The following is a 16121-nucleotide window of genomic DNA, read 5'->3' as shown; positions in this document are numbered from 1 at the left end:
TGAAGGGCAACTTTTGTCTGGTCAAAACGTTCATCTTGCACTTGGCGTTTGGAATGTCGAGCCGGCAGCCGGCAGCCGGCAGGCGGCAGGCGTCGCTACCGCCACCGGAAGCGGAGCTTCGTTGACGCGGAAGTGTCCGTGGAGCGGTCCTCGCGTGTGCGGCGTCCCCTTTGCTGCTCCACGGACGTCTCCAGGAGTCCAGAATAGAAAGTCGACGTGCGAGGCTCGCAGGCGGCCATGCGCGCCTTGCGTCTTTTGCGCGCGTCGGTCCGCCAGCGGATGAGCGCGGCGGTGGAAGACGTGCTGCTGCGGCTGCAGCGCCACCGGCGAGACCGAGACGAGGAAGCGTCGGGCCGACTTGCGCTGCTGAGAGCTCTGCTCAGCGAGCGCCTGGCGGCGGCCGCGGACGACGTCGCGATGCTGGCGGAAGGAGTCGTGGCCGACGTCGAGGCCAGGATGCGCCATCGCCGCCGGAAGCCGCGACAGACACCTCAACGACGACCAGGACCAGGAGGAGGAGGAGGAGGAGGAGGAGGAGGAGGAGGAGAGGCGGCGGCCTGCGCGTCCACCTCCGCGGAGGCAGGCAGGTTCCAATGCACTCTCACTTCCACCCAATCGGCTTTTGTTTTTTCGTTTTTCTTTTCTTTTGAACCTTTTGCCGTTTGAGGTCAATTAGAATGAGCGAAATGATTTGGCAGCTTTTTGCTCTCATTCTTTAGTTTTGGCATTGAGCAAATCCTAATTGTCGCGAAACAGAAAAAAAAAGAGTCTGAGATGAGAAAAGTGGTGGATATGTAAGTTGACTTGGCGTTTTAACTCCAATTTGCGTCTTGCAGGTGACGTGACGGAGGCGCTGACGGAAGACAAAGCCGTCGCCGTCCAGAACCAAGACGACGAGGACCACGCGGAAGAGGAGCGAACCGAGTCGGAGCGAACCGAGTCGGAGCGAACCGAGTCGGAGCGAACCGAGTCGGAGCGAACCGAGTCGGAGCGAACCGAGTCGGAGCGAACCGAGTCGCCGCCGCGCCTGCAGGAAAGTTCGCTGTCGGCCAGCTGCTCGTCGTGCGGCAAAATGTTTGTGAACGCCCTCCGCCTCAAGCGGCACCAGAAGACACACTCGGCGGAGAAGCCGTACGCGTGCTCGCTGTGCGGCAAGCGCTCGCGGCAAAAGGCCGACCTGCTCAAGCACATGCGCACGCACACGGGCGAGAAGCCGTACGTGTGCGCCGTGTGCGGCGGCGGCTTCATCCACAGCCAGGCGCTGGCGCAGCACGCGCGCACGCACACGCGCGAGCGCCCCTTCGCCTGCTCGGTGTGCGGCGAGACCTTCGCCCGCAACGACTATCTGAAGACGCACATGCGGCGCCACACGGGCGAGAAGCCCTTCGTCTGCGCCTTCTGCGGCAAGAGCTTCCGCCAGCGCGTCAACATGACGTCGCACGTGCGCGTGCACACGGGACTCAAGCCCTACTCGTGCGCCGTCTGCCACAAGCGCTTCTCGGTCAAAGGCAACGTGCGCATACACATGCGCACGCACACCGGTGAGAAACCTTTCAGCTGCACCGTGTGTCACAAGGGCTTCACGCAGAAGGTCAACCTGCTGAGTCACAAGTGTGCCGGCGGGGCTTCGACGCCGGTGCCGGTGCCGGTGCCGGTGCCGCCGCCGCAGATGTGTGCTGCCGGAAGTTGCGAGGGGCCGCAGACGGCCAAATCTTCGGACCCCGTTTGACTGGGAAGACTTGAGCCGGATGAGCTCAACAATGTGCGAAAATGTCTTGGGACCTTTTTTTTTTCTTTTTACATTTATTTACACGTGTTCCCACCCGCGCCTTCTTTCGGCCGTCGTCGCTTTAGCTAACATGCTAAATTAATTGCATTTGGAATGTGGGAGGAAAACATCATAAAGAATGAGCATGTTGATTTTGTTTCAGCAATTTGAGGGCACATGAACGCACCAAATGGCCTTTTGAGACTATGAATGGGCGTGACTAACAAAATGGCCGCCGTGCATGACAAACATTGCCCACCGGTGTGCTGGAAACATCCTCCACCTTCATGTGGCTCTTGGCGTGATGCAAGCAGCTCCAAGCTTCTTCAATGTGAACGTGCAATTTGTCTTCCATTTTGTAAAGTTGTGACCTTTTTTTGCGCCTGCCAAAGACAAAGAAACACTTTGAATGGACAACTGGCAGAGAAGCGGTAAAGGGTGAAGAGGTTCGATTGTGGCATTCGTCAAGGCTCAACGTTCGCTCCAACACCTTTTCATTTGTAACTTGTGCATCAGGCACGGAAAAGGGTTGCAGTCATCCTCAACTCAACTTTTGCGTTTCTCCCTGCATTAGTCATTTCATACACCTTTCATTGCGGGTTCGAAATCTACAAGTCCTGGATGCTCACTCAAAAATGAACGTCACTTAGTAGTAAATGTAGGGGTGTGCCCCCCCCCCCCCCAAGTTATCATTTACTATGATTTACAATCAATATAAAATGTCCCCAAATCCATGTTATTTAAATTATTTTAATTTATACTGTCTTGCGTTTGTTTGTGTGTGCTTTTATTGGGAGCGCTGTTCATGTTGTACACGATTTGGACACTTGAGGGCGGTGTGGTTCCGCGCCTTGATACACTGTAAAGTAGCCACGTTGGAGAGTAGAAGAAAAAAAAAGTCACGTTTGTTTTGTTTTTGCGGTGTAGGAAGAGCATAAGCCGGTGAGTAACGTTAACATGCTTCTCTGTTTACATTCCTGAAGCCTTTTTGTGTGAATAGCCGTTCTTCTGAGTGATAAAAGTGCCGCGAGTAGCGCGCTAATTAGCATTAGCGAGTCAATGGCGCTTTCCATTGTGCGTTAGCCTTGAGCTAGCTACATTCGGGAAACAAGCTCAGCAAAGTGCGTTTGCATTTAAGTGTGTAATTCTTCTTCGTTTTCTGTACTTAAATTTACAGCTAAACTCAACTGGAGCGCTTGATACTGTAACATTAGTATTGTTAGTTTGTCTTCATGTTGCTGGGGGGACTGATTAGAGTGAGGGAACAGGAAGTGACATTGACCGAGCATGTGCTTTAAGCCAAAAACAAACAACGTATTACATAGAGTAGCAGTTGTGGTCCACACACTGTTTTTTTTTTTGGGGGGGGGGGGGGGCACAATTCAAAATTTAATAAATGTAAAATAATAATGATTTATAAAAAAAAATAAAAGAGAAGAAGACATGTTAATGTCTCCATTATTAATCCTGTCTTGTTGCAAACCAGACTGGAGTAGATTATGGCAATTCTTTGCACATCTATAGATTGAAGCAGAAATCTTTGTCAATCAGGTCATTTTGAGATTGAATCGTCTCACTATTCAATTTTGGGTCTGCGATTTGAGAAGCTCAGAGGGGGGGGGGGGGCTTTTTACTTTTTCTCCCCCTCCATCATAGTTGTTTTATAAACCAAATATTGATATATTGATAACTAACATCATCCCCACTAAATTGACCCCCCCCCCCCCCTCCCCACTCCTGTGATGGTGATTAAAGAGTCGAGAATGAGTCAATGTTGCATTCGGAACCTCCGGACTTTTCAAGTAGTCAATCATCATCAGTCCGTTTGTCTCCGTGACCTTCGATTGACTGACGACCAATCATGGGTGTGGCTGGAATCTCAGCTGGTGGGGGCCTCATGAGGACAAAGCCCAAGATTGGTCTTGTTTACCATTTCATCTTTTGATTGCGCTTGATGTCCTCGCGCTCTTCAATTAGTTGTGTTGTTGGTGATAGGCTTGTTGCTGACGTCTTTGTTGGCTGCGTTCGTGCGTGCGTGCGTGCGTGCGTGCGTGCGCGCGCGCTCGGTCCGCATCGGGCTCAGGCTGGCACATCACACGAGCCGGTCACTTTATTAGGCAAACGTGCAGGAGGGTGAGCGGGTTCCCTGAGCAGGAAGTGACATCACGGCGACGTTATCAAGTGGCAGCTTATCTGCAACTTCTGCTAATCAGTGACTGAGATCACGCCTGCGCGGTCCGGAGGTCGCCGGCCCGCCCGCTGCCGGTCGCCATCCTTGCTCGCCGTCTCGTCAGCGATTGCATCGTTTCCCTGCCGCTCATCATCGCTGCCATGAAGGCACCACAGAAGAAGAAGAAGCAGATCGTCCTGGTGAGTTGCTCGTTTTCTATCCGCGTGAAAAGTCAACACGCCGTTGCTACGGTGACGCGCCGTCAACTTGGATCAACATCGACAGGAATTTTTCTACCGCCACGTGCCCTTGATGCAGGTTGGCGTGGGTTCGCTTCCCCGCTTGGGAGACCGTGTCGGTGTGCGTGTGCGTGTTTGTGTGAGTGAGTGAGTGCCAAAACAAAACAAAACAGGAATTCCTTTTTCCTATTCAAGCCAATGGACAAAGAATCCAAGGCATCCCACATCAGGCCGAGCCCTCAATTCTCTGAGGGAAGGCCTTTGCAAACGCGGGCGCTCAAAAGATCAGCAGTGGCTAGAAAAAGTCTGCACACCCGTGTGGAAATTTTTGTAATGGAGACAAAGATTACTCGTTTCAAAAGTATTCAACGTGACCTTTGACCTATACAACGCAATTGAAAACAAATGTAACGTGGTCAAAGGCCGCAAGTGGTCATGCGACACAAAGCAAAATAAACGTGGAATGCAGCTCAATGTAATGGGGTAAAAGTACTCTGAAACCAAAATACTCGAGTACAAGTGGCATGATGAGGATTTTGACAAGTGATGGAAAAGTAACTTGTGGGAATGTAATGGAGTAAATGTAGCCAGTGACTTCCAACTTGTGCCCTCTCTAAGGGGGCGTGGCCCCGCTCAAGGTCAGCCAATCGCATTCAAACGCCTGTTACTTGGGAGTCGACGCACCTGCCGCCGTTTAACGGGCCTCTCATTAACAGCAAATAAGGTTAAGCTGTTCTAGGAGGCTTTTTCGAGAAAAGAAAAGGTTTGCTCCTGTCCACTTGAAGAAAAAGTTCTTACGATGTATGGCAAAGTATTACGAAGTATGGCGTCGCGTCGGTGGGTCGGTGGGGGGGCTCCACCTTTTGGAACCAATGTGCTTTTTAGCACGTTTTCGCACATGTCTGCGTTTGGCAGCTCGGTGTGACCTTGCAAAATGTCTCGCGAAGAAGATCTGCTGCACAAATCCGGTCAAACTTGAATAAACCAAAGCTTGTCCTCTTCTGTTAACACGAGTTTATTTTAATTTTATTTATTTTTGGGGGGCTTGGAAGGGTCCAATTGAGGAAGTCCTGGCCGCAGAGTCCAGTTGGAGGCGTGGCTTAACATGGGCTGGGCCTAAATGTTTGACTCCACCCACACGGCTTTAAAGCATTATTTATTTATTTATTTTTGGTGGCGGCTTTAATGATGCGCTGTCTTGTGAACGCACACTTCTGCTTCTAACACTTTTTCATGGAAAATGACAACATGACTGAAGCCCAAATATTAGCCTCAACCATCCAGGGAGCCTCTGCTGGGGACATGTGGTACTGCATGCCTTGCGCTCCTTTTTCTGTGGATGACATTTTTGAAGCCAATGGGTGAGAAACTGTCCAACGTGGACAGCGTTTGCCCGATTGGTCGTCTTGTTTGTTTGTTTTTGACACGTTGTGTCGTGATCATTGAATTTTGTGATGATTTCATGTTGGTGTGCCGTTTGTCAGGTGGTCGTCTTGTCCGTGTCTCTGCTGACGCTGATCCTGGGCCTCGGACTGGGACTGGGTCTGGACCTGCAGGCGTGTCGTGACCTAGGTGGCCACACACACACACACACGCACACGCACGCACACGCACACGCAGCGGCTTTCATGCTACGGGTGTTGTTGTTGCGTTGTCACGGTGACGCAGGACGACTGAATACACAAAAGCAGAAAGTCTTTCATGTGTTTGAAAAGGTTTTCACTCACTCTCGCTTTTTTCATTCGGTTTTCCAGCTAAGTAAAAGGTCGTCTCCAAATCCGATTGGCGGGAATGAGTGAAGGATTGCAAGCGTTTGCAATCCTTCACTCATCCGCGCTTCCCTAATCACCAGATAAGGATCTTTATTTTGGCCGCTAAACGTTGAGTCATCAAATAAAAAGCATCTCGGAGCACAACTTTTTTTTTTTTTTTTTTTAACGACTTGATTGCTGCCACATGATTGCCATGTAGCTAACGAACGTCAGCTTCCGTAACAAAGGTTGAACAAATAATATCCAGGCAGCAAATATTTGGAGGCAACATACACGACACGCATCGTGTGAGGATTCTTTTCTGGGCTTGTTGGGCTGCCCGTTGAGTGACGTGAAAGCGAGACAATGAGGACGTACTGACGGCTGGCTGCTAACGAGCTCGAGCTTGATTGTAGCGTAGTGTATTTTGTTAGCATCTAGCGAAAGATTTTCCTCCCGCTCCCGATCTGAAGCAGCTAGCGGTGACGCTCCAGTTAGCTACCGCTGCGTTAGCTTTCTGTCGATTTGCAGTCGCTTTCAAGTGTGAAATGCTCGGAAAGTTGGCGTTTGGTCTTTTTACGCGCGTTCCTGGCGCAAACGCAAAATGCCGTCATGTCGCCAATAAAGACAGGAAAGGATCCAAAGTCTGGGATCTTTCCGTGAGGTTGTTGGAGCCCAAATGGGAGAACCGCAAATGGACACAAAGAAAAAATGCGACGAGTCCTTGTTCCAAAACGCAAAGTCTGAACATCTCGCTTTTGCACTTGATCCCAAAATGCAATCGTTTCAGCAATGATGTCATGAAGAAAAATGTCCTTCCCGCAAATATGGGCACGCTATCATCCGATGTTTTGTGTTTTGGCCCCCTAGTGGCGCCGCAGACGTCATGCAGGAATCGCTGCTATCAGCCGTACGACGGCGACATCCCCGGCTGCAGATGTGACGCCGCCTGCCAGGACGGCGCCACCTGTTGCTATGACTACCACGACCTGTGCGAAGCCCCCGGTAAGAGGAGAGCGGACCCCCGTTCCGTGAGCGGGAGCGACTGACGTGCGTGCGTGTGCGCGCAGGTGAACTGTGGGAGTGCACTCGTCTGCGCTGCGGCGAGACGAGGCTGCCCACCAGCAGGTGTCACTGTTCCGACGACTGCGCTGCAAATGTTGACTGCTGCAGCAACTTCCGGCACGTCTGCCAGGGTGAGACGCCGCAAAAGCCCGCCGGGACGGCGCTCCACCATGTGACTTGTGTGTGTTGCAGGACAAAGCGAGTGGGTGGAGGACGAGTGCGACGACCTGTCGCACCCTTCCTGTCCACCAGGGTAACACACACACACACACACACGCGCTTGTCTTTGTGTCATGGTGGGGCCATCTCAGTGACATAATGCATTTCCTGGCCCCTCCCCCTAACCCTAACCAACCGTCAAAAATGATTACCTACCCCCATTCCTTCCCCAAACCTCAACCGTAACCCAATTCAAACCTAAACTCTAAAAGCAAGTCTTAACCCTCAAAAAGAGGTCTGAACCAAAATGGCCCCACACTTAAAAGTTGGTCCCCACAATGGTAGTTAAACCTGGGAAAACACGCGTGTGAATGGGCCCCGCAATGTAGCAAAGGCGCGCGCACACACACGATCAGGCAGGATGAGTTTCTGACCGGCGTTGTTGGTGCGCCAGCTTCCGTCGCCAGCCGCTGCTTCTGGTGTCTCTGGACGGCCTGCGAGCCGACTACCTGCAGCTGTGGAGCGCGCTCGTCCCCGTTCTCAGCAAACTGCGTGAGTGATGCAAACACTTTCTCATGGCCAAGATAAGCCATCGGCAGTTTTTGTCCTGTCGGAGTCCAAGTGGAGAATCCGGTCCCGAACGGGTCAGGAAGACCACCTTGAAAAATGTTGCCGATGGGTCGCTTGTCGGCCCAAATGTCCGCAATCTTGGCACCGGTGTTCCAAAAAGTGTGCGCGCGCTGGCGTGCGAGCGAGGTGGCGTTGCCAAGACGGATGCTGAAGAGCATCAGATGCGTTTTGTTTTTCAGGCAAATGTGGAACGTCAACGCCATACATGCAGTCGGCTTTTCCCAGCAAGACCTTCCCCAACCACTACAGCATTGTCACGGTAACACACAAACACACAAACACACAAAAACACACAAAACGCGCTCGGCGAGGTTACAGTAAGCCCCCCCCACCACCCGCCAGGGTTTGTACCCCGAGTCCAACGGTTTGATTGACAACGTGATGTACGATCCGGTGATGGACGCCATTTTCACGTTGTCGGGTCCGGAGAAGGAGAACCCGGCCTGGTACCTGGGACAGCCGGTGAGTGGACCCGATTGGTGGCGGCTGAAGGACCGAGTGCGATAGCAGCTGCATTTGCGCTGCAGATTTGGCACACGGCAAAGTACCAGGGGCTGAAGTCCGGAACCTTCTTCTGGCCCGGATCGGACGTGAAACTAAATGGCAGCTTCCCGGACATCTACCGGCCGTACGACGGGTACGAGAGTCTTAAGGACGGACGGACGGACGGCGAGCTCACCCTGTGCGTTTCGTTCCTGCAGGAAAGTCCCGTTTGAAGAGCGAGTGCTGACGGTGTTGAAGTGGCTCCAGCTGCCGGACCAGCAAAGGTGAGTCCAGTCCAAGTAAGTCCCAAAACCTGCCGGCCGCCTTGTCATGCGCTGTCCCGTCTCCTCCAGGCCGGACTTCTACACACTCTACCTGGAAGAACCCGACAAGTCGGGACACAGCTTCGGTCCCGTCAGCGGGGGGGTACGTCCAAATCAAGCGCCTGGTGGTGGGGGGGGGGGGGGGTCACTACAGTCCATGTGGATTGTCACGATAATCACGTGCAAAGGCAACCGGACTCTTGTAGTTGCCGGAAGACGTTTTCATTCCAAAAGCTTCTTCAGGACGAAATTTGAGCCGCGGGGTCCCAAGCGGTCTTTGGCTCGTGTGTTTGGCCACCAGAAGAGCAAACGTCCTCAACATTTGCAAGTGGGGAAGCCTTTTGGATTCTTGCTGAAAGCTTTCCAACAAACCAAAGCAGTCTGCTTGCCAAGGGAAGAACTTCTCCACTTGGCTTTGACTTGAACTCACATTTTGAGTGCTAATAGTTGGGTTTCCATCCACCCATTTTTATTTGAATTTTCGGGAAATGTGAAAATAAAACTGAAGGGAAACGCCAGAAATTTGGTAAAGTGCCCAAAATTCACAAAAAAACGTTGTTACGTTTAGGTGGGTGGGGGGGGGGCACATTTTCGTGCGTTTGTAGTCCCAAAGCAAGGGCAGACAATAAAGTAAGGTATGTTTTGGGTGGGGGGGCGAAACCGAAATCTTTTTGGAATTCATTAAAGAAGCCAATATTTTAGATGGAAAAGCGCAAAGCAAGGATGACAAAAGCAAACCCATACGACGTCATCGCACGGTCCCGGTCGTCTTCTTCTTTTAAATGACTGGTGGATCACTTCTCTCTGGTGTATAGCGCCACCTACAGCGGCGGAGTCTCCTCTCCATATTGGCAAAAGACGAACCGATGGAAACGAGCAAGTCCGTTTTGCGCATTTTCAGTCCATTTGCTTAAAAAAATGTGAAACAATGGGATGGAAACGTGACTAATTATTGGGCTGAACCTGCCAAATGCTGCAAGTGACGTGGCCGCAGGAAGTCAGGACTTGCCTGGAATGTGAATGTCGAGTCTTGGCATCTCGTCCGGCTCCAAGCCAAACCTTTTCTGACTTCTTATGACGTCAAAGCCACGAAAAAGCAACTCTGCGGACTTCTTTGTCCTCAATCTGACAACCATGTCGAGATGCGGCAAAAAGGAAGAGCACGCCGGGCGGGTCAGCCGAGCGAGACGGGACCCGACCGCTGTCATGTGACTCTTGTGCAGGTGGCGCAGTCCATAAAAGGCGTGGACAAGATGATGGGTCAGCTGATGAACGGACTCAAGCAGATGGGACTTCACCGATGCGTCAACGTCATGGTGGTCGCCGATCACGGTAACCGCGGCAACCTTCGACCACGGCCGGCCAGGAAGTAGCTTTGCCGTCTGCCGGCAGGCATGGAGGAGACCAGCTGCGACAGGAAGGAAAACCTGCAGGAGTTTCTGGGCGACACCAGCGACTACGCGGTGACCGAGGGACCCTTCGGACGCATCCGCAACGCCAACAGGGACGCACGCTGTGAGTGTGCGAAACTTGGAGCAATTCCAACTGGTCTCAAAATGCTCGCTCTCGTCTCATCAAGGTTGACCTTTTTTGCTCTGACGGCCACGATCCCAATCTCGCGCGGCCTAACCAGTAGCAGGAACAGGAAGCTAAGCGGTAACACCACCTCCAGCTCGTGGGCGGGGGGCCGCCATCCTGCAGGTTGTCCATGTTTCCGTCCTCACAGCATCGGCTCGTCATCTTTACAAGCGGGAAACGAAGGAAACCTGCAGGACGCCGTCCCTCCGCGACCGCGATTGGGGACGCCTGCGCCAAGTCCAGCACGCGCGAAGCCCCTTGTTGCCGTGGCGTGACCCTTTTTACGCAGCAAATCAACTGCAACGGGTTCCTCGTTGTGCTTTGGCCAAAAAGGAGAAAACAATCATGGCCAATTCTATTTGATCCTATTGGTCGATGAAGTGCGCCAACATTGGCCTTTCCATGTTGTGCGAAGTGCTTCAGCAAGCAAAACAAACAACAACAACAACAACATGTCGGAGCGCACCAAAAGTGTATGCGGCCACGTCAAACTACTTTTCGCTCTAAAATAACTTCCTGGAAGCGCCACACGTTTGTGCACAGCCCGACGAGACTGTGACAGGAACGGTAACGCGAACAGAACCAGGCAGTAACGCCATCTCGAATTAGTGACCGTAGCAGGAACACAACCCAAAAGACCAACTCTAAAAAGCAACAGGATCAGTAACTTGTGTGTGTGTTTCAGTGGATGCAGCCGGACTTGTGGCCAACATGACGGTAAGCGTGCATGTGTCCTCCATCCCATAATGATGATGATGAGCGTGCCACGTTGCGGCGCTGCCATTGCAGTGCCAACGCGCCGCGCAGAAGCTGCGGCCGTACCTGAAGTGGCACCTGCCCAAGCGGCTTCACTTCGCCAACAGCCGTCGCATCGAAGACGTCAACGTGCTGGTGGAGCCCAAATGGCTGCTGGAGAGGTCGGCGGCAGGACCGGCCCGAGCCCCGCCCCCCCCGCCCGCGTCGCTTCCTCACTGCTCGGCTTTGCTTTCAGGCTTCCGGGCTCGCTGCGCTTCTGCTCCGGCGGCCAGCACGGCTACGACAACGACGTGGCCAGCATGCACGTGAGCGCCCCGTGCCGAGGACGCCGGCACGCTCGGATCACACGCTAACGTTGTGGCTTTGCTGCGTCCCGCAAGGCCATGTTTGTCGCTCACGGGCCAAAGTTTGCCTCCCGCACCCAAGTGGAACCCTTCGCCAACATCGAACTCTACAACCTCATGTGCGGTCAGTCTGCGCAACCGCCGCCGCCTTGTGCAGCCTTTGGACGGTGTGAACCTTTTGACCTTTGTGACCCTCGCGACCGCAGACGTGCTGCAGATCTCGCCGGCCGCCAACAACGGGACGCACGGCAGTCTGAACCACATACTGCGACAGCCCTTCCACTCGCCGTTGCGCCCGCAGGAGCAGAGCGCGCCTGCCGAGTGCCGCCTCAGCAGTCTGCAGCCGCAAGACCTGCTTGGCTGTTCCTGTCCTGGCATGGTGCGTCCGTCCGCGGCGTGGCGCGGCGCGGTGCGTCCGTCCTCGGCGTGGCGCGGTGCGTCCGTCCGCGGCGTGGCGCGGCGCGGTGCGTCCGTCCTCGGCCATGGCGCGGCGCGGCGCGGCGTGGCACGTGTACTCTTGTTGCTGTTTTCTGCAACGGTTACTGCTCCTGTTGGTTTTACTGGGACTTTTAGCAGTTTTCTTACTGTTGTGGTTCCTGCAACTGTTAGCAGCCTGTTGCTATTTTCTGGAATGGTTTCTGATCCTGTTACTGGTCTCATTAGTGCTGCAGTCTGGAACGGTCACAGGAGCGATTCCATCCTTTTTCTGGTTACTGTCGAGTGGTCTTGTTACAGTGACCATGAGTGTCACAGCAACAAGAATGGGACAGAAACAGTCACACTGGGAAATGTTGACAGTTACTGGTCCTGCCTGTTACTGAGACTGTTTGTGTAAAGTTTACTGTAACAATTGTTTGTGGTCCTCCTCAGAACGAAGACGGCGTCACGGCCGCCAACCGCCGCCTCAACATGACGTCTGCTGAAGGTGAGCCCATCTGGCGTGCGTGTGTCCTTCAGCGCCGGTCCAGTCCTCCCAACGAGCCTCGGTCCCGCTCTGGTTCCCGCAGAGGCGGCCTCGCAGCGGAATCACCTGATGTTCGGCCGTCCTCGGTGGCTGCGGCACAATGAGAGTTTCTGCGTCCTCCACCAGGAGGCTTTTGTCAGCGCCTACAGCCTGGACCTGAAGATGGCGCTGTGGAGCTCCTTCAGCATGGACGCGCCGGTACGACTGCTAAGTGTCGTGATTAGTACTCGTAACAAAGCGCACACTCCCAAAAGTACTGGAGCGTTTTGCTGCCACGCGCGGACGGAAAAAAGTTGCATTTGGCGTCGAAACGGGATCAATTTAAAACATTTGTTGCGGATTTCAACTTCCCACATAAACGGGATCCTGATTGTGTTGTTGCAGCATCACGCTTCCGTAGGAACAAAGTCAAAGTACAGATCAATTGCTGTCTATGGAATCTCAGCTTTGACAACACACGCAAATAACCGATCCTTTTTCCAAATTTGGGAAGTCGTGCTTGCGGTTGGATTCTTTTTGTTTGTTTTGCTAGACGAACGCTGAGCCGCTGCCGCCGGCGGCGTCCGACTGCCTGCGGGCCGACGTCAGAATTCTCCCGTCTGACAGCCGTCGTTGTGACTACTACGGCGCCTTCCGCCGCGCCTTCCTGTACCCGCCCGGTAGGCGTCGGCCGGATGCTGCGCCGTGACCTCCCGTGACCTCCCGTGACCTCGTTGTCGTGTTGCAGGTCTGACCCCGGTGGAGGCGGAGCGGCACGACGCCCTGCTGAGCAGCCACGTGGTGCCCATGTACCCCCAATTTCACAGTACGCAACACCTGCCCCAGCCGCTTCACGCTCGACATCTCCGGCCGTAACCGTAACGGATGCTTGGGTTGGAAACGTCCCCGGCGCTCTTTGAAAATACAGCAATTCTTATCACACCGGCCGCTAGCTTCAGCTGACGCAGCCACGCTGGCTAATGCTAATGCTAATGCTAATGCCGGAGTTAGGAACGAGTCGGCCTACAGTATGAATTCAACAGAGCGGGTCTGAAATGACCGTTTGACATTTTGCTCTTTTTGCTGCGCAAACCTTCACCACCACGTTGCCTAAAGACGCGCGTGAAAGACTTTCACAATTGTCTCCATAAGCTGCAGTAATATCAGTGGTTTTGTGCAGAGGATAAAGACTCAAGACCGTTTCAGCTGTCATATTTGTTGTGACTCGTTGCGCCTTCAGGAATCTGGGCCTACTTCCACGGCACGCTGCTCAAAAAGTACGCGGCCGCCTACAACGGCGTCAACGTGCTGACGGGCCCCGCTTTCGACTACGACCACGACGGACGCCACGACCAACCCGAGCTCATCAGGCGGTAAGATCAGCGGGAACCGTTTTGAAAACAAACCAGCATTTTCAGATGTCAAATATCTCAAATAATTGTCATTCAAATTGTTTTCGTAGTTTCATAATATATATTTGTATTTGGAAGAGCGGACGTGAAGTAGCACCCAAAGGAGAAATGTTCAAATCTGGCAGCGTCGGGTTTGAAAAAACAAAGTTTATAAGTGATAAAAGGTGCCGCACACGTCAAGTGGACTGGAGCAAAGTTGAAGCCGCGGTAGGCTCAAGCAGTGGTCCCACAACCAACCGCCGGGCCCTGGACGGGTACGGCCCCGCACGGGTACGGGCCCCGCACGGGTACGGCCCCGGACAGGTACCGGCCCCGCACGGGTACCGGCCCCGCACGGGTACCGGCCCGTGGGCCAATTTGGAGAGTAGCCGGATGCAGAGCGCACTTCCAGAATCCAGATGTGGATATATACGTTTGACTCCGCCCACACGGATTTTACAAAATGCTTTGAACGTTGCTTTGTTTTTTTAAAACCAGAATTTGCGGAATTAATGATGCACCATCTTATGTCGCTACGCTAATTGTTTGAACACTTTTATGGAGCGTGGAAAACTTCAAACACGCGGTCTCAACTGATTGTTTGACGGAAGAGGTCGAAGCGGCCATTTTGACGTCCGTTCTTGGCGAACAGAGGGTCACAGAGCCACAGAAGCTCGCCTAGCGTCTTCAAGGGCCTAAAAAAAATGGCGGAGTTCAAGTTGGTTCTTTATCTTGGCAATTGTGGTCAAAAGATCCTCCACGTAGCAAGTGAGCGGGATGGCTGCCGTGCGACTTGAGGTGAGTATTCGAGTTTCCGTCACACAAAGCCACGAAAGCGATCGTTTTAACAAAAAAGAAAAAGGCAGCGCTTCCAGGTCGGAAAATCCACGTGGGCGGGTCAAAGGTTGAGCCGAGCCAAAAACTGCACTCGGGCCGGCCGCACAGATAAAACAAAAAACTTACTGTGCTTCATCGCAGCACGAAGGCATTTTATTTTCTCTGTTAAGACGACATGTAAAGATGCTAATTATGTCGCCAGCGTAGCGCAGTTGCTAATTTGACAAGTTAGCAAAATGAGTCCAACAAAAAAACGGCTATTTGGAACGTAACGGGGAAGGTCGAGTGATGACGCAAGAGCCTCCGACCAGGAAGAAGCAGCAAAGCAGGTGATTCCCACGCAGGAGGCCCGCTCCTGATTTTTAGCGTCATGGTGCGTCCGTTGATCGCGGACTTGTCATTTGTTACGTCGGCGCATTTAAAGAAGGACGATGCTAAATAATAGCCACATAAACATGTGGCGTCGCGTATGAAACGTGTGTTGAAACGTGTGTTGCTCGTAGAGGTCAACATAAATAAAAATACACGGCGGATTTGCTGTTGTGGCTTTTTATTAATCAGCCCCCAAAGCCACTCGAACCTTGCGGACTTGTATGAAGCGGTCCGTGGCGGAAAAAAGCACACTTCTCAATCAGGGATTCTTTTGCGTACCACTAACAACTCGTACCCGTGCCACTCTTGGAGGATGTAGAACCAAGCAATTGAAGCAGAATGAACCCATCATTTATCAAAACAAAAAATGATTTTCATTTGACTTATTAGCTCAAATGAATCATGAGAAGTGATCCAAAGTACAACATTTTCCCATTCATCATATTTTGTTATTAATTGCTTCAATGTCATTTCAATCTACGAAATTGTTAATTTGCAATTTAATAATTGAATGAGCTTCATAAATGCAAACCTTTGAATTGAAGAAAGCAGCAGCAGGCGTCTCGTCTCTGGTGGCGGGCGCACACAAGCGTGCTCCCGCTGAGCGGTGGCCACGCCCACTGACTCCTTGGCGCTTCCGTGCAGGTGGGCGAGCCCGACCAACGTGTCCGTGCCCACCCACTACTTTGCCGTGCTGACCAGTTGCCGCAACGCCAGCCGAGCGCTCGGAGAATGTGACGGGCCGTTGCACGCCGTGGCTTTTCTGCTGCCTCACAGACCCGACAACTCGGAGAACTGCAAGGTAGCGCCGGCACTTCCTGCCCGACAACCAAAATGATGCTGTCGTTTGCTAGCATGTTGGCAAGTTAGCTCGATGGGCGGTCGATGCTAGCCTCTTTTAACATGCCATCACATTGTGAGGTTCTAAGCTAGCAACATTAGCGTGACAAAGTCAGGCTACTCGGCCACAAGCGCGCCACGTTAGCACACCAGGCGCGGTGCTGGTCCGCTTTCCAACCCGGTTTGCTTCAACAGAGCGCTGAAGAGGAAGCTTCTTGGGTGGAAGATCACATTTGGTTCCACCAAGCGCGAGTGCGTGACGTGGAGTGGATCACAGGACTGGACTTCTACCAGGAGAGTCCGCGACCACTCCGTGAGCTGCTGCAGCTCAAGACCCGCCCCACAGCTGCCAATCAAAAGCCATGAAGGAAAAAAAATTGTCACGAAAAAGAAAAAAATAATGATTTTTAATTTATTTCTATATTGGTGTTCAATGCGTGCACGTCATTCAATAAAAAGAAGCAAAAGATTT

The 16121-nt window shown here is 52.7% G+C and overlaps 2 protein-coding genes across 2 annotated transcripts; both read left to right on the top strand.

Moving 5' to 3' along the window:
* Positions 1-54: 54 nt before the first annotated feature.
* Positions 55-2816, top strand: LOC147157291 (uncharacterized). Its single transcript, XM_086062546.1, has 2 exons — positions 55-583; positions 837-2816. The coding sequence occupies exons 1-2, from the start codon at positions 238-240 to the stop codon at positions 1727-1729; spliced, it is 1239 nt and encodes a 412-aa protein (XP_085918672.1). The 5' UTR covers positions 55-237; the 3' UTR covers positions 1730-2816.
* Positions 2817-3514: 698 nt separating this feature from the next.
* LOC147157290 (venom phosphodiesterase CdcPDE) lies at positions 3515-16101 on the top strand. The gene is made up of 25 exons (XM_086062545.1): positions 3515-4138; positions 5662-5749; positions 6799-6933; positions 6999-7124; positions 7186-7246; positions 7607-7704; positions 7962-8041; positions 8125-8244; positions 8310-8419; positions 8484-8549; positions 8619-8691; positions 9812-9920; positions 9981-10103; positions 10852-10883; positions 10956-11083; positions 11158-11227; positions 11303-11390; positions 11473-11645; positions 12137-12191; positions 12274-12428; positions 12763-12889; positions 12958-13035; positions 13450-13582; positions 15455-15611; positions 15845-16101. The coding sequence occupies exons 1-25, from the start codon at positions 4100-4102 to the stop codon at positions 16013-16015; spliced, it is 2595 nt and encodes an 864-aa protein (XP_085918671.1). The 5' UTR covers positions 3515-4099; the 3' UTR covers positions 16016-16101.
* The last annotated feature ends 20 nt before the right edge of the window (positions 16102-16121 follow it).

This window comes from Leptonotus elevatus, chromosome 19 (genome assembly GCF_054856555.1).
Source record: "Leptonotus elevatus isolate MCC_2025b chromosome 19, RoL_Lele_1.0, whole genome shotgun sequence".
Classification (NCBI taxonomy): domain Eukaryota; kingdom Metazoa; phylum Chordata; class Actinopteri; order Syngnathiformes; family Syngnathidae; genus Leptonotus; species Leptonotus elevatus.
The sequence above is the reverse complement of the archived record's forward strand: the minus strand, read 5'-3'. Positions and strand labels throughout refer to the sequence as shown.

Excerpts from the sequence above, each read along its gene's own strand:
- LOC147157291 (XM_086062546.1), top strand. The coding sequence starts at position 238 with ATGCGCGCCTTGCGTCTTTTGCGCGCGTCGGTCCGCCAGCGGATGAGC. Across the intron at positions 584-836 it reads GTCCACCTCCGCGGAGGCAG|GTGACGTGACGGAGGCGCTG; the intron begins GCAGGTTCCAAT and ends TGCGTCTTGCAG.
- LOC147157290 (XM_086062545.1), top strand. The coding sequence starts at position 4,100 with ATGAAGGCACCACAGAAGAAGAAGAAGCAGATCGTCCTG. Across the intron at positions 10,884-10,955 it reads GACTTGTGGCCAACATGACG|TGCCAACGCGCCGCGCAGAA; the intron begins GTAAGCGTGCAT and ends CTGCCATTGCAG. Across the intron at positions 15,612-15,844 it reads ACAACTCGGAGAACTGCAAG|AGCGCTGAAGAGGAAGCTTC; the intron begins GTAGCGCCGGCA and ends TTGCTTCAACAG.